The 22,827-nt window shown below is 44.7% G+C and overlaps 1 protein-coding gene across 4 annotated transcripts in view; it reads left to right on the top strand.

The window, feature by feature from the left end:
* Positions 1-13,049, top strand: part of ppil2 (peptidylprolyl isomerase (cyclophilin)-like 2) — a 408,077-nt gene extending 395,028 nt beyond the window's left edge. For 2 of the 4 annotated variants that reach the window (XM_069933672.1, XM_069933670.1), the window contains 2 exons: positions 9,757-9,899; positions 11,171-13,049. In XM_069933672.1, the coding sequence (XP_069789773.1) occupies positions 9,757-9,899; positions 11,171-11,421 (394 nt within the window). In that variant the 3' untranslated portion in view covers positions 11,422-13,049. Of the gene's footprint in view, positions 1-1,218; positions 1,292-2,993; positions 3,057-9,756; positions 9,900-11,170 lie in introns of those variants that run through there. The other 2 variants (XM_069933671.1, XR_011356343.1) reach the window with 2 other exon arrangements.
* Positions 13,050-22,827: the final 9,778 nt, after the last annotated feature.

Below are 22,827 nucleotides of genomic sequence, written 5' to 3'. Positions count from 1 at the left end.
ACATGGTTAGTTGCAAGTGTTACAATCCGGTAATAAAGAACAAAGAACCCTGATTTCGACTCAGCCTGGTGTTTGTCTCACTCATTCATGAACAAAGCAGACCTAACAACGTGTAGCCACGGATTGCAGATGGTGGATGGTTTTTACAAGCAGATTCTACAAATTGGAATTTATGGTCGTAAAACTAAAAACATGAACAAAGCAGACCTAACAACGTGTAGCCACGGATTGCAGATGGTGGATGGTTTTTACAAGCAGATTCTACAAATTGGAATTTATGGTCGTAAAACTAAAAACACTGGACAGATGAATCTGTTGTTCACTGTCCAGTGTGGACACTGCAACTGAAGAAGGCAACAGGAAACCACTTCATTATTTTTCCCCTTGTATAATCATGAGCTCAACATCGACTATGGTCTCAGCTCAAAGACGGGGCCTTCACCGAAGGAGAACAGGGGAGGCAACAACTACAATTCGGAGGGTCAGAGACTGTGGCGGATGGAGAAACATGATGCCCCACGCAGAACGGCAGGGCCCCTGAATGAAGAACGAGTGTGAGAATAAAAGCAGGCAGACCGTATCTTCCCCTCAGGAAGTGGCATAACCCCATTGATCCTCCCCATAAAACTCACCATTAAAATGTGCTCAGTCTGGATTCCTGTGACAGTCTGTTCTGCTCCATTACCCAGTGGCGATGATGCCATTTGTATGGTCTAATGATTAAGGGGAGTTGTATCCATTGAGTTCAAATGAGGTGCTAACCTTCCTGGTCATACATTGCAAATATATGATTGCCAACATTAGAAGTTAATTCATTTGTTATTTTGGTGCCTTAAATTTTGTTTGAGTCAAAAATAGTGCAGCAGGGTTGCCGTAGCGGTTAGTGCAATGTTGTTACAGCACCAGCGATCAGGACCTGGGTTCGAATCCTGCACTGTCTGTAAGGAGTTTGTACGTTCTTCCCGTGTCTGCGTTGGTTTTCGCCAGGGGCTCCCACCGTTCGAAACGTACCAGAGTCGGGTGGGGGGGGGGGTGGTGTAGGTTCATTGGACGGTGTGGACTCATGAGCCAAAATGGCCTGTTACCATGATGTATGTCTAAATTTAAAATATATTTACTAAAATTTCAGGAGACTGATTGCAGGTTTGTTTCTTTTCCATATTTCTGCAAACGCCAATGCTTGTGAGTGCATCAGTTTTTTTTATATTTGGATTTCAGAGTAGTTGGTGGATTTGACACGTTGACGGCCATGGAGAATGTGGAGAGTGATGTAAAGACTGACCTGCCAAAGGTACTGGTATTCCAATCGTAGCACGGCTTCTTTTCTACCACACAATGGACACCTGGTGGGATTGGGGATCTTTCTTCACCCCCCCTTATTTTCCAAAATTAATCCTCAAATTGTAACCTGCTCAGAAGAGTCGCTTTTTCGAGATCTAGCCAGGTGCCAATGACAGCAGCAACGGATTTCGATTCTTGTAGTGATTTTGATGTCAGAAACATCACAAAAGCATTTCTCAGAACTGTAAAAGGAAATGTTTGGAATTCTTAACTTTATTGGAATTCGCCTCTGATCCACAGCAGAACACTCCTTCGGTATGGAATGTGAGAGCTGACCATTCCTGTTATGATTGTCTGAATCCCCAAAGGAATTAGTTTAATCTGTGGTGATTCCAATCATTAGAACATAAAAGAAAATCTGTACATTTGTGCCCACTATTTTATAAGATCATATCTGATCCTTGATCTCAACTGTACTCTTCTGTCCAATTTCAGCTTTCAATGCATTCAGCAATCGGGTATCCTGCCCCTCACCTCCCACCCCAGAATAAGGAATTCATAGGATTTAGTCTTCTGAGAAATCTGTTTTTTCTCATTGGTCCTAAATGGTCCACTTCTCCCAGACAACAGTCAAAGCTGGAAATAAACTTTATTTATTAATATTGAGTCAATATCTTTGTAATAAGCAACTGTAGGTTTGGTGGAGGGGCATCTTAACACATCCAGAACTTTTTGAGAAAAAGATATGGCTATTAAATAAAATGTGGAGCTCCAACATTAAATGTCCATGCCCAACTCTCTCCACCACAATTAATTCTCTGGAAGTTGAATCACATGTGGATAGGGTGGTGAAGAAGGCATTTAGTATGTTGGCTTTCATAAATCAGAGTATAGAATGCAGGAGTTGGGATGTTATGTTGAAATTGTATAAGGCATGGGTAAGGCCAAATTTTGAAAATTGTGTGCAGTTTTGGTGGCTGAATAAACAGAATAGAGAGTGTGCAGAGGAGGTTTATGATAATGTTGCTGGGGTTTCAGGGTTTGAGTTACAGGGAAAGGTTAATCAGGCTGGGACTTTATTTCCTGGAACGTAGAAGGTTGAGGGGTGATTTGATAGAGGTATTCAAAATTATAAGGGGGACAGATAGAGTCAATGTGGACAGGCTTTTCCCCCTGAGAGTGGGAGAGATTCAAACAAGAGGGCATGGATTGAGAGTAAAAGAGGAAAAGTTTAGGGGAAATGTGAGGGGGAATTTCTTCACGCAGAGGGTGATGGGAACTTCCAGCAGAGGTGGTAGAAGCGAGATTGATGTTAATATTCAAGGAAAGGTTGGATAGGTATATGGACAGGAGAGGTGTGGAGGGTCATGGGCCAAATGCAGGTCAGTGGGACTAGGTGGGAGAAGATGTTCGGCACAGACTAGAGTAGGGCTGAACTGGCCTGTTTCTGTGCTGTAAATGGTTACATGGTTATATCCAACTTTAATCGCCAATGAAAGTTGAACTTTTAATTTATAGTCTTAGATCATAACCATTTATAGTTAACCACAGAGTTTTAATTGATGCGCCTTTGATCATTTAGTCTGAGGAATTTTATAGATGGTTATGTATTTTCAATCCTTGTTAATTTTTCCAGCCCCTGTGTCAAACTATGTCATAATTTATTTAATGTTCACATTAGCAGTTGCTGAATCGGTTTCCTCTGTTCATAGGAAGAGATCAGAATTGAGAGCACTTCAGTGTTTGTGGATCCTTTTGAAGAAGCAGATCTTCTGGTGAGTGCAAGGAAAAAGATTGAATCACACGTTCTTGTACGTAAACCCACAAGAATAATTTCAGTGATAGTTCTTTTTCTATTTTAAAATATCGTTATTGAGTTTAATAAAAAACACACACACATATATATAGATCCAATATACATATGCTGGAATATAAGAAAAGACACAAAAATATGTACATTTCAAATAAAGTTTTGATCGTACTCAGTATAAATTGTGTGCACCCTTTCAAATCAAACCCATTATATCAAAATATTTAAAAAGAAAAAAAAACAAAAGAAGGTAAAAGGACAAACCTCCCCCCCCCCCCCAATAATCAAACCCTTCCCTCTAAACAAGGCAAACTTGCATATCTAATAGATATAGGAAACGAAGGCTGACATTCGGAGATCAGACAGCGCTGTTCAGGAGCATGTTTGCTCTGTAACGCTGCCACAAAACAATGAATTTCGTGACTTGTTCATGACGATAAATTCTGATTATGGGATTGGCAAACTGCAAGGGTAACACGCTAATCAAGAACGTAAGAAATAGGAGCAGGAGTCGGCCATCTGGCTCGACAAGCCTGCTCCACCATTCAATGAGATCACGGTTGATCTGATGATCGGCCCATCTCCACCGAGCTGCCTTTTCCCCATATCCTTTAATACCCCGACGATGTAAAAATCTATCCACCCTTGTCTTAAGTATATTTACTGAGGTCGCCTCCACTGCTTCAATGGGTAGTGAGTTCCACTGATTCACCGCCCTCTGGGGAAAGCAGTTCCTCCTCATCTCTTTCCTAAAGCTGCTACACTGAATCTTGAGTCCCCTAGTTCTAATCTCCCCCCACCAGTGGAAACAACCTACTTACCTCTATCTTATATATACCTGTCATAATTTTATACATCTCTATAAGATACCCTCTAATTTTTCTAAATTCCAGCGAGTACAGTCCCAGATGACTCAATCTCTCCTCATAGGCTGACCCCTTCATCCCTGGAATCAATCTGGTGGACCTCCTCTGAACTATCTCCAAAGCCAGTACATCCTTCCTCGAGTAAGGAGACCAGAACTGCACACAGTACTCCAGATGCGGCCTCACCAGTATCTTGTACAGTTGCAACATAACCTCCCTGCTCTTAAATTCAATCCCTCCAGCAATAAAGGCCAACATTTGCCTTCTTGATAACCTGCTGCACCTGCAAACCAACCTTTTGCAATTCATGCACAAGCCCTTCTAAGTCCTTCTGCACTTGCCGTTTAAATTATATCCCTGATCTTCCATTTGTACTCAAGACCCTTGCCCACTGAAGTTTTCTATATCTCTCTACAGACTCTTTGTATCCTCTGCACAATTTGCTTTGTCATCAACAAACTTGGATACACTACATCCAGATCGTCAATGTATACCGTAAACAATTGTGAGTCCAGCACTGGTCCATGAAGCACCCTGCCAACCAGAAAAACACCCATGTATCCCAACTCTCTGCATTCTATTGGCTAACCAATCCTCTATCCATGCTAATACATCAGCCCCAATTCCATGCAACCTTATCTTCTGTTTAAGTCTATTATGCACCACTTTCTGGAAATCCAGGTAAACAATGGCCACCTGCTCTCTTCTATCTACTGCATTTGTTATATCCTCAAAGAAATTCAGTACGTTTGTCCTGAATCCATGCTACATCTGCCTGATGGATCCATTTCGCTCCAGACGCCTCGCAATTTCTTCTTTAATGATGGCTTCAAACATTTTCCCAACTACAGATGTTAAAGTAACCAGCCTGTAGTTCCCTGCCTTTTGCCTACATCATTTTTTGAACAGTGGCGTGATTTGCCAATTTCTAATCCGCCAGGACCTGCCCAGAGTTCAGAGAATTTTGGCAAATTATCACCAAGACTATAAGCTCTGCCATTTCATTCAGTACCCTGGGATGCAGTCCATCTGTCTTTAGACCTTCAAGTTTTCTTCAGTGATAGCTATTACATCCATGTCCTCACTTCCCATCACAACCATAACATCTGCCTTTGGCATGTTCGACATGTCCTTTACCATGAAGACCGACACAAAATAGTCATTCAAACCCTCAGCCATTTCCTCATTACCCAATATCAATTCTTCCAAGGCCCCAACCTTCACTTCAGCCTTTTGCACTTTCTATCATTATAAAAACTTTTACTGTCTGTGTTTCTATTTTGCGCTAATCTTTTCTCCTAATCTACTTTTCCTCTTTATTGCTCACTTTGTGGTTCTTTGTTGCATCTTAAAGTTTTCCCATTCTTCTAGTTTTCCACGGCTCTTGGCGACTGTATGCTCGAGTTTTTGGTTTGATGGCTTCCTTGATCTCCTTAGTTATGCAAGGCTGCCTGTCCCCAGCCTTAATGTCCTTGTTTTTAACTGGAATATACTTTTGTTGATCACCGTGAAAAATCCCTTTGAAAGTCTTCCACTGTTTCTCAGCCATCGCTCCATATAGCCTGTGTTCCCATTCTACCTTGGCCAAATCCTCTCTCATCCCCTTGTGGTTTTTCTTGTTTAGGCTTAACACACTGGTTTTAGTCCGAACTGTTGCTCCCTCAATTTGCATGATGAATTCAATCATACTGTGATCACTCTTTCCAAGAGGATCCCTAACTTCTTCTTTCTTCTTTTCTTCTTTGGCCTGACTTTGCGAACAAAGATTTATGGAGGGGTATGTCCACGTCTGGTTCAGGCTCATTGGTGACTGACAAGTCCGATGCGGGACAGGCAGGCACGGTTGCAGCGGTTGCAAGGGAAAATTGGTTGGTTGGAGTTGGGTGTTGGGTTTTTCCTCCTTTGTCTTTTGTCAGTGAGGTGGGCTCTGCGGTCTTCTTCAAAGGAGGTTGCTGCCTGCCGAACTGTGAGGCGCCAAGATGCATGGTTGGAGGCGATATCAGCCCACTGGTGGTGGTCAATGTGGCAGGCACCAAGAGATTTTTTTTAAGCAGTCCTTGTACCTCTTCTTTGGTGTACCTCTGTCTCGGTGGCCAGTGGAGAGCTCGCCATATAACACGATCTTGGGAAGGTGATGGTCCTCCATTCTGGAGACGTGACCCACCCAGCGCAGTTGGGTCTTCAGCAGCATGGATTCGATGCTTGCGGACTCTGCCAGCTCAAGTACTTTGATGTTGGTCCCTAACTACAAGATCGCTAAATTTACTTGTCTCATTGCCCAGATCCAAGAAAGCATGTTCCCTTGTACGTTCAGCTATATGGAGGGATGGTTGAGAAACAGTGGAAGACTTTCAAAGGGATTTTTCACAGTGCTCAACAAAAGTATATTCCAGTTAAAAGCAAGGACATTAAGGGTGGGGACAGGCAGCCTTGGATAACTAAGGAGATCAAGAAAGCCATCACATATGCATTCTATGAAGTCCTCCCCGAGGTTGCTTCGACCAACTTCTAGATGAGTCTCAATTCAAGTCACCATTATTTATCGGACGGTAAAGTCGAGATAGCACTTCTCCAGGACCACGAAGCATATTTACATAAATATATTAGAATAGAAGTTAAACACATTCAAATATTAAGACATCTACAGTTAGAGTCCATGGTACATAATCCACAAACATTTTGGGAATTCAGAAGACTGAAGGCTTGAGGGGGAAAACTGTTGCCCAATCTGGATGTAAGGGCCCGTGTGCTACGGTACCTCTTACCAGACGGCAGAAGGGAGAACAGTTTACATGAGGGGTGTGTGGGGCCCTTCACAATGTCTCTTGCCTTTCGCCTGCATCGAGTGCTGTCGATATCCTTTGTGGTAGGAAGGGAGCTCCCTTTGATCTTTTCCGCTGACTTCACTATCCTCTGCAGGGTCTTGCGGTCTGAGGGGGTACAGTTTCAAACCAGGCGGTGATGCAGTTGCACAGGATGCTCTTGATACATCCTCTGTAGAATATAGTGAGGATGGAGGGTAGGAGATGGACTTTCCTCAGCATTCGCAGGGAGTAGAGGCGCTGCTGGGCTTTCATCTAGAATGAGAGATGAGATTGACCCAGACTCTATGTGTGTTAAATTCCCCCATCCTTACGTGCCTCTGATATTTTTTGGTTTGTTATCTGTATTACTGTAATATTATTATTGGGTGGCCTATAGACAACACCCACTGGTGATTTCTTTTCCCTTTACTATTCTAATCTCCACCCAAATGAACTCAACATTTTGCTCATTAGATCTTACCTCATCTCTCATTATTGCCCTGATCTCACCCTTAACTAACAGGCACCTCCCCTACCTTCCTGTCTGTTCTTCCTTATTATCTGAAATCCTTGGATATTTCACTCCCAATCCTCTCCACCCTGCAACCATGTTTCTGTAATGGCCACTAAATCATACCCCCTTGTATTGATTTGTGCCACAAGTTCACTGGCCTTGTTTTGAATACTATGAAGATTCAGATAAAGTGCCCTTATACCCATTGTACTTTTAAAATCTGACAATCTTTGTCTCTTTTGTACTTGACTTTTTATCCCCTCTACTCTTAGTTTTCTCTTTTTAAACTTTTAGTTTTATTTTTTCCATACTCCACTCTCTTATCCATCCCTCTCCAATCTGTTGAATCCACCCCACTACTATTTAGTTTAAAGCCCCGTCCACAGTACTAGTTACGCGATTCACCAGGATCCAGGTCCCATCGGGGCTCAGATGGAGCCCCATTCCCTTGGAGCAGTTCCTTCCTTCCCCAGTACTGGTGCCAATTTCCCATGGACTGGAGCCCATTTCTCCCACACCAATCCTTCATCCACACATTTAACTCTTTAATCCTCTGGACCCTGTGCCAATTTGCATGTGGCTTGGGCAATAATCCAGAGGCTACCCCCTCCTCAGTTTTGCTTTTTAATTTGGGTGGAAGGGGAGAAATATCTGTCACTGTGGAAATACTGGCATTCACGATCAAGGAAATAATAGCAGAACATATAGAAAAGTATAAGTCAGTCATTCAGTGTCCATGCAGTTGTCTGAAAGAGAAATTGTATTTGATAAGTTTGTAGGTGATCTTTGAAGGTGGTGGATAAAGAGGAATGAGTAGTTGTAGAGTAATTGGATGTGCAATAAGGCCACATACATTGGCATCAAATGACACCAATGGCTGACTGACTAGGGTTGGGAAAAGGAAGTTATTTTCACATTAATTACTTGGATGAGGGGGTCGTGGTGGGGGGGGTATCCTTTGTACTGGAGCCAAATTTCCTGATGATTCAGGGGAGGTAGATCAGCAAATTGTGATGACTTGGAGCTGTTGACTAGGGCTAAAATTTGTCAGATGGAATATACTTTAAGGCAGGAAAACATGCTCTCCACATTGGAAGAATGTCTGACAAGTAAATTATTTAAATAGTGTGAGTTGACAAAATATTTCTTCACAGAGGAACCTAGGTACCCTTGGACATGTTCCAGTAATTGGGAAAGCTAATCTTGTAAGGGGTTTACAGTATAAAAGCGATGATGTTATGATTTCTACATGATGGTTATCATTTACATTTTTGGATTTAAATTTAAACTTAGACATACAGCACGGTAACAGGCTGTTTCGGCCGATGAGCCTGGGCCACCCAATTGACTCCCAATTACCCTACACCACCCCGGTACGCTTTGAACGGTGAGAGGAAACTGGACCTCCCGGGGAAAACCCACGCAGACACGGGGAGAACGTACAAACTCCTTACAAACAGCGCAGAATTCGAACCCTGGTCCTGATCGCTGGCGCTGTATCGGCCTTGCTCTAACTGCTAAACAAACCGTGCCACCCCCTAATGAGAGAACACCTGGAATAGCCTACGGTTTTGGTCTCTTTATGTAAAGAAGGATGTGGAGATAGTGTGGAGAAGGTTTACCTGTAGATTGGAGTAACAACACGTGGTTTTCCGTCTGGCCACTCTCCAGCCAGATGGCATTAATACAGGTACACAATCCTTTATCCGGAACCCTTGGGGGACAGTGTGTTCCGATTTTCAGATTTTTCCGGATTTTGGAAACCCAGATTTAAGCCCACCCGAATTGTGCAGCCATATCCACCCCCACCCCCTTCCAGTCACGCTGCCATCTCTCTCACCCCCCCACCCCCACCGCATCCGCCTGACTTGTGCTGCCAGTCTCTCACCCGCCCCACTCGCCACTTGCTGGATTTTGGAGCTTTCGGGATTTTAGATGTCCAGATAAAGGATTGTGTACCAGTATCTTCTCCGGTTTCTGCTGACCTGCTCTCCATTCCCCCTCCCTTCCCTTCCCCCTGTCAGCTCTCCACCCCCTTCCCTCTCTATTCACCTGGCTATCCCTCCTCCCCCTGCTTGGTGCTGTCCCCTCGCTCCCTTCCCCACCTATCTCCTCCTGCCTTTGCGGCCACCCCTCCCCCCTTACCCTTTTGATCGGGCGCCTGCCAACATTTTCCCATCCCTCGATGAAGGGCTCCAGCCTGAAACATTGGTTATGTATTTTTACCTTTGCTGTACAAAGGGCATTGTTTGACCTGGTGAGTTTCTCCAGCATTGTGTTTTTACTTCAACCACAGTGTCTCCAGACCTTCATTTTCGCAGCAGAGGGCTACGGGTTTAGTTCTGAACAGCAGGATATTGCTGGTTGAAAACATTGTTCAGCACCACAGGTCACTACTGCTGGAAATTTTGTTTTCTCCTGTTTGTCTTCGACTTGGAGATAATGTGATAGTTTTCTTGTCATAAATTTTTTTGTGGTCAGATTGCAGCAGAAAGGGAGAAAAGCAAGAAGGAGGAAGAGGAGGAAAGGGACAAAGCAAAGGGAGCTGAGCCCAAAGGGAGTACGAGTGCTGCCCCGAAAACCTACAGACAAGGAGTTGGAAAATATATTAACATGGGAGCCAAGTACGTGTCATCTTCTCTTACCCAAGCACTTGAAATCTGTCAGGTCTTCACAGCAGGTTTCAGGAAAGGTACAGATATGCGCCGCTTAGTTCAGTGACGTCCGACCGCACATATGTCCGTGGTCCCATAATGATTCACTTACTGTGAGCAAATCTGCAGCAATTTAGAAAAAATGATCACTAGCTGTCAGAAATTGTATACTGTATACCCAAACTGATCCCACTGCCCCACTTTCTCCCCACAGCCCCGTGTCAGTCCCCACACTGATCCCACTGCCCCACTCTCTCCCCACAGCCTTGTGTCAATCCCCACACTGATCCCACTGCCTTGCTCTCTCCCCACAGTCCTGTGTCAGTCCCCACACTAATCCCACTGCCCTGCTCTCTCCCCACAGCCCTGTGTCAGTCCCCACACTGATCCCACTGCCCCACTCTCTCCCCACAGCCCCGTGTCAGTCCCCACACTGATCCCACTGCCCCACTCGCTCCCCACAGCCTCGTGTCAGTCCCCACACTGATCCCACTGCCCTGCTCTCTCCCCACAGCCCTGTGTCGGTCCCCACACTGATCTCACTGCCCCACTCTCTCTCCACAGCCCCGTGGTGGTTCCCACTCTGATACCTACTTATAAATAAAAAGTTCACACGTACACCACTGTATCCCATGTAGCTTTTCAAAGTAAATAATATGGTGTTAACACCACGTCCCATTGCACAACGCCCAATTTCACAGACGTTAAGCAGCGAATACCTGTATCTTCATTCAGGTATCATACTGGTGACTGACCAGTGTTTTCAGTGGTTCGAGATTACCACACTTACCCTTTGGCCTCTCTTACTCTTTTTTACGTGAACTCAAAACTGTAGGTACTTGAAAGAATTTTGTACTTGTAGTTTTGCGCTAGTTCATTTCAGACTCTTTCATAGTGACTGAAATGTGACGGAATAAGAGAGTAACAGAAGATTTCAAATAATCCATACTGTCTGACACTCCTCTACAATAACCTTATTATTAGCTGCTCGACATGATGGAACTGTCAGTCAGTATCAATGAAAAGAAATCTAATGACCTCCAGGCTACGTGCTGCGTGTTATGGTTCGCTTCTAATTACCCTGTCGCACTCCTTTAGGGCGGCACCTTGTCTGCTAGTTTCCCACCTTTTGGATGGAACCCTGAGATTTTTGTGTGTCAGTACCTCTGGCACTTGAACGGCCCACACTTCAGTATGAGCTTTAGCATTTAGCCTGTCGATCTTTCCCTTTTCTGTGCTAGGAAACGGGGAGCGGAGGATCAGGACGGCATCCCTTCCACCAGCAGTGGCAAGAAAACCAAAGGCATCACTGGCTTTGGTGACTTCAGCTCGTGGTAGAGCTCAGGCCGAGCGGCAGGAAGCAAGAACGTCAAGCCACATTGCCAGATCTCTACTGCTCAAGATCGGACCATGTTCTCATGAGAATCTAACAGATCTGCTAAGTGAATTTCCACCAGAGTGCTCATCCGGGACTAGTCAAAACAATGACTGAGTTTTCATTCTGATACAAATGGGAATCTGATTTTCTTGATGAGGCTGCATTCTGGATTTTGTTAAACTCTAGATCTGCGGACGATGAGGTTAGCCACATTTTCTTCATTAAATATTTTTTTTCTATGCATTCAATTAAACTCATTTGAATTGCTGATAAAACTGATTTATTCTGTTTTTTTATTTTTGCATAAATAATGCAGAATGATTCAGGTCTCCTGGACAGGGCCCTCCGTAATGTTAGGGACAAAGACACTTTTTTCCTTTATTTGCCCCTGTGCTCCAGAGTTTTAAGTTTGTAATCAAACAATTCACATGTGATAAAGTGCACATTCCAGATTTTATTTCAGGTTTTAGTTTGACCATGTAGAAATTACAGCACTTTATATACATAGTCCTCTCATTTTAATGTTTGGGACATTTGGGTTCACAGGTGTTTGTGATTACTCAGGTATGTTTAATTGTTTCATTGGTGCAGGGATAAGAGAACTAGGCTTGCTTCTAAACTTGTGATCACCTTTAGAGACTGTAGTTTCCATTTTTCAATATGAGGAACAGAGTTGTAGGAGTGAAAGTCAAAGAAGTCATTAGGGAGCTGGAAGACAAGAATGAAACAGTAAGATACATCGCTCAAACTGTAGGGTTCCCCAAATCAACAGTTTGGAAGATCTTTAAGAAGGAAGAGTGCACTGGTGAGCTCAGTAATCACCAAGGGACTGGTATTCCAAGGAAGACCTCCACTGCTGAGAACAGAATTTTCATCATTATGAAGAAAAATCCCCAAAATGTATATCTGACAGACTAGAAACACACTTAAGAAGGCAGGAGTGGAGGTGTCGATGACTACTGTCCGCAGAAGACTTCATGAACAGAAATACAGAGGCTACACTGCAAGATACAAAACTTGCCAAAGGTGGCCTGCTTTGGATCCGGACATTTCCTTTACACCTCCACACTTTGCTCTCGCCATCACTCTGATCCAGGTTCATCTTGGTCTCATCAGTCCACAAGTCCTTTTTCCAGAATTCTGCAGGCACTTTTAAATACTTCTTGGCAAACTTTAATCTGGCCGTCCTGTTTCTGTGGGTAACTAGTGGTTTGCATTATCATTAATAGATACATTAGAACTCCCGGTATCCAGAATTCAAGCAGCTGGCAACCCAACTATCTAATCGAAGAAAGAAATAAATAATAAAATTTTAAATGAATGAATATAAATAAAATTTTAAAATTGTAAAAGTCTCCTTGGTGAATTTGGGAGCAAATATTCAGCCAGTGGAGTCCCCCCTCCCCCAACTCCCCCCCTCCCCCCCCCCCCCCCCCGGTCGTGCCCCTTCCCGCAGAAGCTGTTTGAATAAAGTTTCAATAAAGTTGTGTTTGGATAAAATGGCGGCGCCCAGGATGAAGGGCCGGCTGATGCCGCTCGCCGCTGGGGGCGACTCTCCCAAAATGCTCCCTTCCCTGCCTAGTCAGAGTCATTATCTTTATTGGCATTAGGTATATTAGTCAGGCTTTATCTGTAAATTTTTTTGGGGGGGGGGTGGTTCATTATAACGGAGACACAGTTACAGTACCAACGATTGTGATTCGAATCTAAATTTTGTAAATTACGGGAATAATCTGATTAAAGTGAACTTTACATAATTAAGGACTACAAAACTGATTTTTTTTTCAAATTACCTTTGATTTTGCACTGTCTTTCCTCTTTTAAGCTGCTTAGTCTGAACGCAGGTGTATTAGTTAGACGTCGTGTCTCAAGCAACCGGAAAATTCATGTAGCCGTCATCTGCGATCTCCGTAAGTCAAGTTGATTGTTATCTGATTGCACAAGTACAACACGACAAAACAATGTTCTTCAATCCTCGGTGCAAAACATGCAGACACACAACCAGACAAAACACACATGCAGACAAATAATACATATGTGGGACATTTATTTCATCTATAGCAGTGCCTCTCAACCTTTTTCTTTCCATCCACATACCACCTTAAGAATTCCCTTACTAATCACAGAGCACCTATGGCATAGGGGTTACTTAAAGTGGGATGTGAGTGGAAAGAAAAAGGTTGAGAACCACTGATCTATACAAATAAATAAATATTGTTTTGCACACGTGAAAATATCGGATGGTTAGTGTGATCGGTTCCTTTGGTCGTTCAGCATTCTCACTGCCCATGGGAAGAAGCTGTTCCTCAGCCGGGTGGTGCTGGCTCTGATCCTCCTGTATTTCTTCCCCGACGGGAGCAGCTGAAAGATGCTGTGTGCAATGTATAAGGGGTCCTCGGCGATTTTGCATGCCCTCTTTAGACCATCAATCCCTGTAGATCACGTCAACGAAGGGGTAAGGAAACTCCAGTGATCCTCTCTGGCGCTCTTATGGTCCTGTGGATTGACCTCTGATCCATTTCTCTGCAGCAACCATACCCGCACTGTGATGTAGCCGGTCAGGACGCTCAACAGATTTTCTATAGAAAGTTGCATAGATGCCGGCTACCGGGATTTCATGGTATATTGATTGTTGGTGAACAGGCATCATTTGCTCATGTCATTGGGAACTCCTTCCATCATATTACAGTAGGTGGTTAATGGGACCGTCATTGGCAATGTGGGATTTGTTTCTGTTTTTCTGAACAGGCCTTATTTGACCATTAAAGCGAAGAGACTTCAGTGATTGGAGTCATCCCTCCCTCAGAGATGGTTGCAGTTGGTGGAGGCCTGTCCTCGGAGCCTCAGGATGCCTCAGCAAAGGATCCTTGGATCAACATCCAAGACGAGGCTATCCTTGCTTCCAGTGGCTTGGCAGAAGTGGCCATGCTCGATGGTGACAACACAGTGTTGGTTTTCACTTGCCCCTCTTTAAGCAGCCCATGCCTGCATGCAGCAAGACCCAGACACCATTCAGGCACGGCTGGAGAAGTTGCAAGGAACGTTGGCTCTGCAAAAATCTTAAACAATGACTTTCTCCCAACAGAACAGAGACCAGCCACCTGCCCTTGACATTCAATTGCACTATCATTCTGATCCGCAAAGAAAACCTTTGGTGGAATAAACCAGAAATTCAGCTGGGAAAATCACGAAAGACCACAGACACTGAGATTGTAGTAAAAGCAGAGTGTCGAGAAACACAGCAGGACGCACCGCATACTTTATATGGTAAAGATCAAGATCCATAACCAACGATTCGGGCCTGGGCCCTTCGTGATCAATATAAACTGGTGGGAGATTGGGACAGGGGGAGGTGTGGCTGCAAGATCAAGGTCCGTTAATTTGTATCGCATGGTAATTAATTCATCGCTTGACATGCTAAAGCCTTTCACCCATCTATTAGGGTTGGCCTAGCGGTTAATGCAATGCTGGTACAGCGCCAGTGGTCGGGACCGGGGTTCAAATCCGTGCTGTCTGTAAGGAGTTTGTATATTTTCTTCGTGTCTGCGTGGGTTTTCCCCGGGGGTTCCATCCGGTTTCCTCCCACAGTTTGATAAAAGCCGGGAGTTGTAGGTTAATCAGGTGTAAATTGGGCAGCACGGACTCATGAGACAAAATGGCCTGTTACCATGCTGTATGTCTACATTTAAATTGTTAACAATCTGTAAGGTAGAAGCCAGGAGTGTGATGGACTACTTCCCTCCGACCTAATGAGCACAACACTAACAACATTCCAGAATTTCAGTACATCCAGGACAAAATTGGTTTGCAACCCATTCACCATCCTAAATGTTTACCTCTTTTCTACTGGTGCAATATGGCAGCAGTTTGCACGATCTTCAACATACCACCCCCACTATGGGCCAACTGTGGCCTGTTTCCCATTTTTAAGTGGCCCGTTAGAGAAGAAAAAATATGTTAGCGCTGATGTGGACCCTGCGGAGAGCTGGAAGCAGAGTCTCATTCGGACTGCAGTTGGCTCTGTTCAGGCTCTAAGTGGCTTGTTAAAGGAACCGACAGGGGTTGAAAACTGCCAGGCTTCATATTGTTTGGCCCGTGACTCCTCATTTTTCTGTGTGTGGCCCACAACTGCCCCTGATCCACTAAATGCACTGCAATTACATTCTGAGAGATCTCCGGACCATCAATGGGAATGTCTCCACTTGCAAATTCCCCTCCAAGTCACTGAGCTGAAAAATATGTCACCTTTCTTTCAGGGCTAGTTCTGAATCCCCCTACTTCCTATGTGCCAGCCCTTATCAGCAGAAGGATAGCAATGGTTCAAGTTCTCCCCCCTGACACAACTACCACCTCAGCAGTGAATGATGATGGCCTTGGCAATGGGACCTGAATCCTGGCAAATGAACAGAATTGGATTTAAATGTTTTTTTAAAATTTTTTAATGTAGACATACACCACGGTAACAGGCTTTTCGGTCCAATTTACACCCAATTAATGGACAGTGGGAGGAAACCGGAGCCCCCGGGGAAAACCCAACGCAGATATGGGGAGAACGTACAAACTCCTTACAGACAGTGAGATTCGAATCCCAGTCCTGATCGCTGGCGCTGTAAGAACGTTGAACTGACTGCTTCACCAAACACGCCGGCCCATTTAACGCAGATACTTGATATAACTGACATGGAATCATCAGAGAGATTGTGTTCCACCAACAGCCAGTCCACACAGGTTACTCACCCCCATCCTGTCCACACACGTTACACACGCCCATTCTGGCCACACAGGTTACTCACCCCCATCCTGTCCACACACGTTACACACGCCCATTCTGGCCACACAGGTTACTCACCCCCATCCTGTCCACACAGGTTCCTCACCCCCATCCTGTCCACACAGGTTCCTCACCCCCATCCTGTCCACACAGGTTCATCACCCCCATCCTTGCCACACAGTTTATTCACCCCTATACTGGCCACACAGATTACTCACGCCCATTCTGGCCACACAGTTTACTCACCCCCATCCTGGCCACACAGGTTATTCACCCCCATTCTGGCCACACAGGTTACACATCCCCATTCTGGCCACACAGATTACTCACCCCCATCCCGTCCACACAGTTTATTCACCCCCAGACTGGCCACACAGATTACACTCCCTCATTCTGTCCACACTGGTTATTCACCCTCATTCTGTTCACACAGATTACACACACCGATTCTGTCCACACAGGTTACTCATACCCATTCTGTTCATACAGGTTATTCACCCCCCCCCCCCATTCTGGCCACACTGTTTATTCACCCCCATTCTAGCCACACAGTTTACTCACCCCCATCCTGGCCACACAGGTTATTCACCCCCATTCTGTCCACACAGGTTCCTCACCCCCATTCTGGCCACACAGGTTATTCACCACATTCTGTCCACACAGGTTCCTCTCCCCCATCCTGTCCACACATGCTATTCACCCCCATTCTATCCACAGAGGTTCCTCACCCCATCCTGGCCACACAGGTTATCTGTCCACACAGATTACACACACCGATTCTGTCCACACAGGTTATTCACCCCCATTCTGGCCACACAGATTACTCAGCCCCATTCAGGCCACACAGTTTATTCACCCCCATTCTGGCCACACAGGTTAATCACCCCCACTCTGGCCACACAGGTTATTCACCCCCATTCTGTCCACACAGGTTACTCACCCCCATTCTGGCCACATAGATTACTCACCTCCATTCTGGACACACAGATTACTCACCCCCATTCATGCCAAACAGGTTACTCACCCCCATTCTGTCCACACGGATTACTCACCCCCATTCTGGCCACACAGGTTACTCACCTCGGTCCTGACCAACCCCATTCTGGCATCCCTCACTCCCAAACTAACCTCAGCCTCGACAAGCCTTGGCACCTTGTATACCTCCAATGCTGGATCCCCCTCATTTTCCCCCTTCCCCACCCTGGCTCATGCCCTTCTTTATCCCCTCACACCTCTCTCTCTGCACCCTATTTACTCCTTTGTGCCACCTCTTTCATTCCACCTGTCATCCTCCCTCATCTCCCCATCAACCCTCTGTGGTCTCCCTATCCCCAGTCTCTAGACCCCTCACCTTACATCAACCTCCTGAGCTCCACTTCCCACCCACTTAGCCCACAGACCCTCATCTCTGCCCAACTCTCCTCTGAGCTCCCATTTCCTATGTCCAATCTTCAGACCCTCTCATCTCCCCTCTGACACTGCCTACCCTCCATCCGTGACCTCCGCTACCTGCCACCTCCCCAACCCTCCACTTCTGACTACCCAAACCCTCCATTACCCCCCCCCTACGATCCCCCACTCCCTCCATTCAGAGAGCAAACCCTCCCTTTTGACCTCTTGTGCCCTCCCATCCCTCTCTCCCTGTGCCCCTCCCCCACCACCATTTTATTTAGGCCCCCGCCTGCTTTTTGCCCATACCTTGACAAAGGGCTCAGGCCTGAAACGTTAGTTCTGTATCTTTGCCTTTACTATATGAAGAATGCAGCCTGGCTTGCTGAGTTTCTCTAGAATTTCAGTGTCACATACAAATTCACCTAAAATACATACAATGAAGAATTATTTAAGTAGAGTTAATTCTAAAGGCCACAGGTGTATCTGACTCTAACTCTGAATACTATCAAGGTAACATTAAAACCCTGGCATCTGGAATTCAAGCAATCATCATAAAAAAAGAAGAAAATAAATAATAAAATTTAAAATAAATAATAAATATATAGGCAAAAAAATTGTAAGTTTAACACTAAATGTAAATGTTCTCTGAAGTAACACATCAACCTTTGGTGAAAATGGGAGCAAATATTCAGCCGGTGGAGGGCCTTGGTTGGGCTTTGCGCATAGCAGCTATTTGAATAAAGTCATGTGAAACAGCAATGGCGTCACCCAGGATGAAGAGCTGGTCGATGGTGCTATCCCTCGCTTAGTATCCTTATCCCTGCTTAGTAAGAGTCGCCCCGGTCAAAGGCTTCATCTGTAAACTTGGGGGAGGTGGTGGGGTTAATTATCTATATTCGGGCAGCTCCGTGAAGGGGGAGGAACCTGTGGATGCAGCAATTATAACCATATAACCGTTTACAGCACGGAAACAGGCTATGTCGGCCTTCAAGTCCGTACCGGTTCACTTGAACAACTCCACTAGCTCCTCCACAAACTCCTGAGGAAGTAGAGGCTTTCTTCATGATGCCATTGGTGTGTTGGTTCCAGGAAAGATCTTCCGAGATATTGTTAAATGTTTTTATAGAGTGTGACTGAAAGTAAAGTTAAATGCTTTAAGGTTTATATATTCAAGCATGTGAAGTTTGTTCAGTGTAAGTACAGTATAGTATTTTTGTCTTTTAAACTGTTTATTCATAATACAGGTGTATTAGTTAGGCATTAAAGGAGTAAGTCTCCTTATCCGGCATACCAATCCCCATAGGTGCCAGATACCAGGGGTTTTGCTGTATATAGTTGTGGAAGCGATTCCATTGTCAGAGCTCCCTCCCTAACATCTCCCAGTACAAACAGATAGTGAGTCCAAGGCTGAACAAAAGACGAACCTCATATTCTGCAAGATTAACATTTTACCGTGCAACTGGAGGTTTTTTTTAAAAACCTCCCCCCCTCAAGCCCGCACCACCCAAATAATTAACCTATTGTCCCCATATGTCTTTGGGAAGTCTGATGTGATTGTCATTTACACCAGCAAGGTCTGCAGATTCATTGAGCTAAGCAGTCGGGTGTTGCGGGTGTTACGTGGTTAGGAGTTAGACTTGAACACATTGTCAATCAGTGGAGTAGGTTTTGGGTTATCACTGGCAGGCTACATTGTGCCGGTGTTACATTACTGTGAGGAAGACTCAGAATCAGAATTTATTGTTATGAACAAGTCACAAAATCTTTTGGTTTGTGGCAGCGTAACAGTGGAAGCATCTGTATACAAGCCACCTTCATTTGTTCAGGTGCCCTGCTGTCTGGCTTGGATGATCATGTCTCTCCACCCATCACGGTCTCTGACCCTCCGAATTGTAGCTGCTGCCTTCCCTATTTCTAACCTCACTGTTCATCCATCTATCACTCTCATTCTCTGCCTGCTTCTGCTTCTTTTTCCTTCCAGCTTTCCCGTTCTAATTAAATGTTCTAATGTATCTCTTCACATGAGGTGTCCAAAGAATTCTGATTGCAGTTTTCTGATTCTATTAAGTAATGTGTATTTTGTTTTCATTTGTTGTAGAACACCTTAGTTTGTTATCCTATCCATATATGATCTGCACGGCATTCTTCTGAAGAAGCCACATCTCTGCTGCATTGATTCTTTTTTTCCATTGCATTTGTGATGGTCCATGACTCGCAGCCAGACATCAATACAGGAAGAATGTAACAGCTCAGAGTTCTAAGGTGGACGTCAATTCCAATTTTCTTGTTCATTAGGATGTTTTTCATTTCTATAAATGCTGTCCTTGCCTTTGCTATTTTTGCTTTTGTGTCTATTTCGCATTTGCCATCAGATGTTCTCCAGGATCCAAAGTACTTGAAGCTGTGAACTTATTTCAGGATTTCATTTCCCAAAACAATTGAACTCAAACCACCTTACAACAATAAATAAAAATAGTGCATGAAAAGTCAAAGTGAGGCAGTGTCTTTGGTTCATTGATCATTCAGGAAACTGATGGCAGCAGGGAAGAAGCTGTCCTTGTGCCACTGAGTGCTTGTCTTTAGGCGCCTGTACCTTTTTCCATGATGGTAGCAGAGTGAAGAGAGCATGGCCTGGGTGATGGGGGTCTTTAAGACACCGCCTCGTGTAGACGTTCCCGATGGAGTGAAGTCTGGTGCCTGTGATGTCGCAGGCCAAGTTAACAACCCTCTGGAGTTTTTTCTTGTCCTGAGAGTTGGTACCTCCTTTCCAGCCAGTGATGCAACCAGCCAGAATGCTCTCCATGATACACCTGTAGAAATTTTCAAGAGTCTTCGGTGACATACCAAACCTCCTCAGACTCCTCACAAAGTATAGCTGCCAGTGAGCCTTCTTTGTGATTACATCAACGTGGAGACTCCAGGACAGATCCTCGGAGATGTTAACACCCAGAAATTTGATGTTCTTGACCCTCTCCACTACCGAGCCCTTGATGAGGACTGGTTTGTGTTCCCTTGACTTCCACCTGAAGTCCACGATCATTTCCTTGGTTTTGCTGATGACGAGCTCAAGGCTGTTGGCGGGACACCACTTTAATGTGGTATAATGTGCTTTAAAATAATGCTTTATTGGGCTCCAGATGGCTTAATTGTTAGAATAAATGCATTTATATAGTGCCTTTCAGTCTTGAGATATCTCTAGGCCATTTGGTGCCAATTAAGTACTTTTGAAAACTCAGAATTGGACATGGCTGCCACTTTGAAAAGTGAATAGTGGGTCATCAGGTGCAAGATTAACCCGATAGATACTGCTGAAGTCATAAAATTTTGAGCTAGTTGCTCCTGCTGGCTAAATGATAGGTTGCTACAACCAGGCTAAAAGCAGGGCTGGCAAAAGCCACTGGGTCTGCCGTGCAGCGCAACTTGTTTTGAGTGCACAGGTACAGCATGTTTCCATCACAAGCTTAGCTTTATCACCAGCCCGAAAACCAGCACTGAGTAGAAGGCACTGACATCAGGTGCATATCGCCTAAAGGTGACCCTGCCTTGTTCCTAGTGCCCTGAACATATTGAGCTCCCATCTAGAATGGCTATAAATGTGCAGCTGGCTGAATCCCAGCTCACTCCAGTCGAATAGTCCCCTTTACATACTGGCAGCGAGAAGAAACAAAAAAAATTGGATCTAAATAACGCTGAAGCAGCATTCTCAATGCAGAAAGTGGAACAGAATTCCAAATTGACTGTTCTTATTTTAGGTTTGGAATGGTCCCAGGGCTTGATTACACATGGAATCAGATACCGTGGGTTTTTATCGCACCCAGGATTTGAATGTCACCAGCAAGGTCAGCACTTAATCCCCATTCCTAAATGCCCTTGAAACAAGTGATTTACTAAGCCACATCAGGGATCGGTTTAACAAGCCAACCATTTTATTGTGGTCCACAGTTGCTCATGGACAGACGGGTTACAGCTGGCAAATGTCTTCCTGAGGTGTGGTTAGGTGGATTTTTACAACAGTTCACTAGTTGACAGTTGAATGATGGCATTTGGTGCATCTGGAAAATCAAACTGGGCTTTTAGATTGTTAGAGCAATATTTAGCCACAACTCCAAAAGGGCGGTACGGATGGCATGGCGATTAGCGCAACTCTGTTACAGCGCCAGCGATTGGGACTGGGGTCTGAATCCCGCACTGTCTGTAAAGAGTTTGCACTTTCTCCCCCATGTCTGTGAGGGTTCTTCCTGGGGGCTCCGGTTTCCTCCCACCATTCAAAACCTACCAGGGATTATAGGTCAATTGGGTGTAATTGGGTGGCACAGACACATAGGCCAAAATGGCCCTATTACTGTGCTGTATATCTAAATTTAAAGTTGAAATGCAAATAAAAAATTGAGAGACATCCAGTTAGAGAAAAAGGACTTGCATTTATAGATGGTAAAAACCCCAATATCCGACACCTCTGGGGATTGCGGATGCTGGATATGCGAATTTTATGGTTGCTTGAGACACATTCGTACAAGGCCTAACTAATACACCTGCATTCAGAATAAACAGTTCAAAAGACAGTGCAAAATGTAAAGTAATTTGAACAAAAATCAATATTATACAAAGGTCGCATCTCCTTCTTGTCCTCTCAGAGCCAGCTGCATCCCTGCACCTCAAGCCATGCGAGTGGCAAAGGAATCGATGGAGAGGTGATGCACAGGAGATTCAGTCGCAGGGGAGAGTGATCGAAGGGTTGGGTGAACGGGACTAAGTGGGGATGCATTGATGAGAGCTGGAATGGACAATGGACCAAAAGCCGGCCGTCTGTGTCATTCTAAAGTCATGTGATCCTTGTCTTTGCTGCTCCCTTGGTATTCCCCACCTCTGCCTCCATTGTCTTCATCTTTCCTTCCTTTTGCACCCATGATCCCAATATCTCCCACACTTTCTGATGCCCTCTGACCTCCTGGTAAGAAAGGAGCGGCCCAATCAGGAGTGAACAGCGAAAGCGAGGTGCTCAAACGTTTCCAAAGCGTAGACTTCCTCCCAATCTAACAGTTCAAAGTACGTACATGACATCACATACAACCCTGAGATTCCTCTTCCTGCGGGCGCGGCAGAATTTCTACTTATTAGTAGCTCAAAAAACTGTTCTCAAGGAAAGATCCAGATGAAAAAGAGAGAAATGTAAACAAAGAAAGAAATGTAAACAAAGAAAGAAATGTAGACAAACTGACTGTGCAATACAGAAAAAAAATCAGTGATAAATAATGTGCAAATTCAGAGCCCTTAAATGAGTCCCTGGGTTGTCGTTGCATCTGATGGTGGAGGGGTAGCAGCTGTTCCTGAACCTGGTGGTACGAGTCTTGTGGCAC

The sequence above is a fragment of the Narcine bancroftii genome, chromosome 4 (assembly GCF_036971445.1).
Source record: "Narcine bancroftii isolate sNarBan1 chromosome 4, sNarBan1.hap1, whole genome shotgun sequence".
Lineage (NCBI taxonomy): Eukaryota > Metazoa > Chordata > Chondrichthyes > Torpediniformes > Narcinidae > Narcine > Narcine bancroftii.
This window is presented reverse-complemented; position numbering and strand designations above follow the sequence as displayed.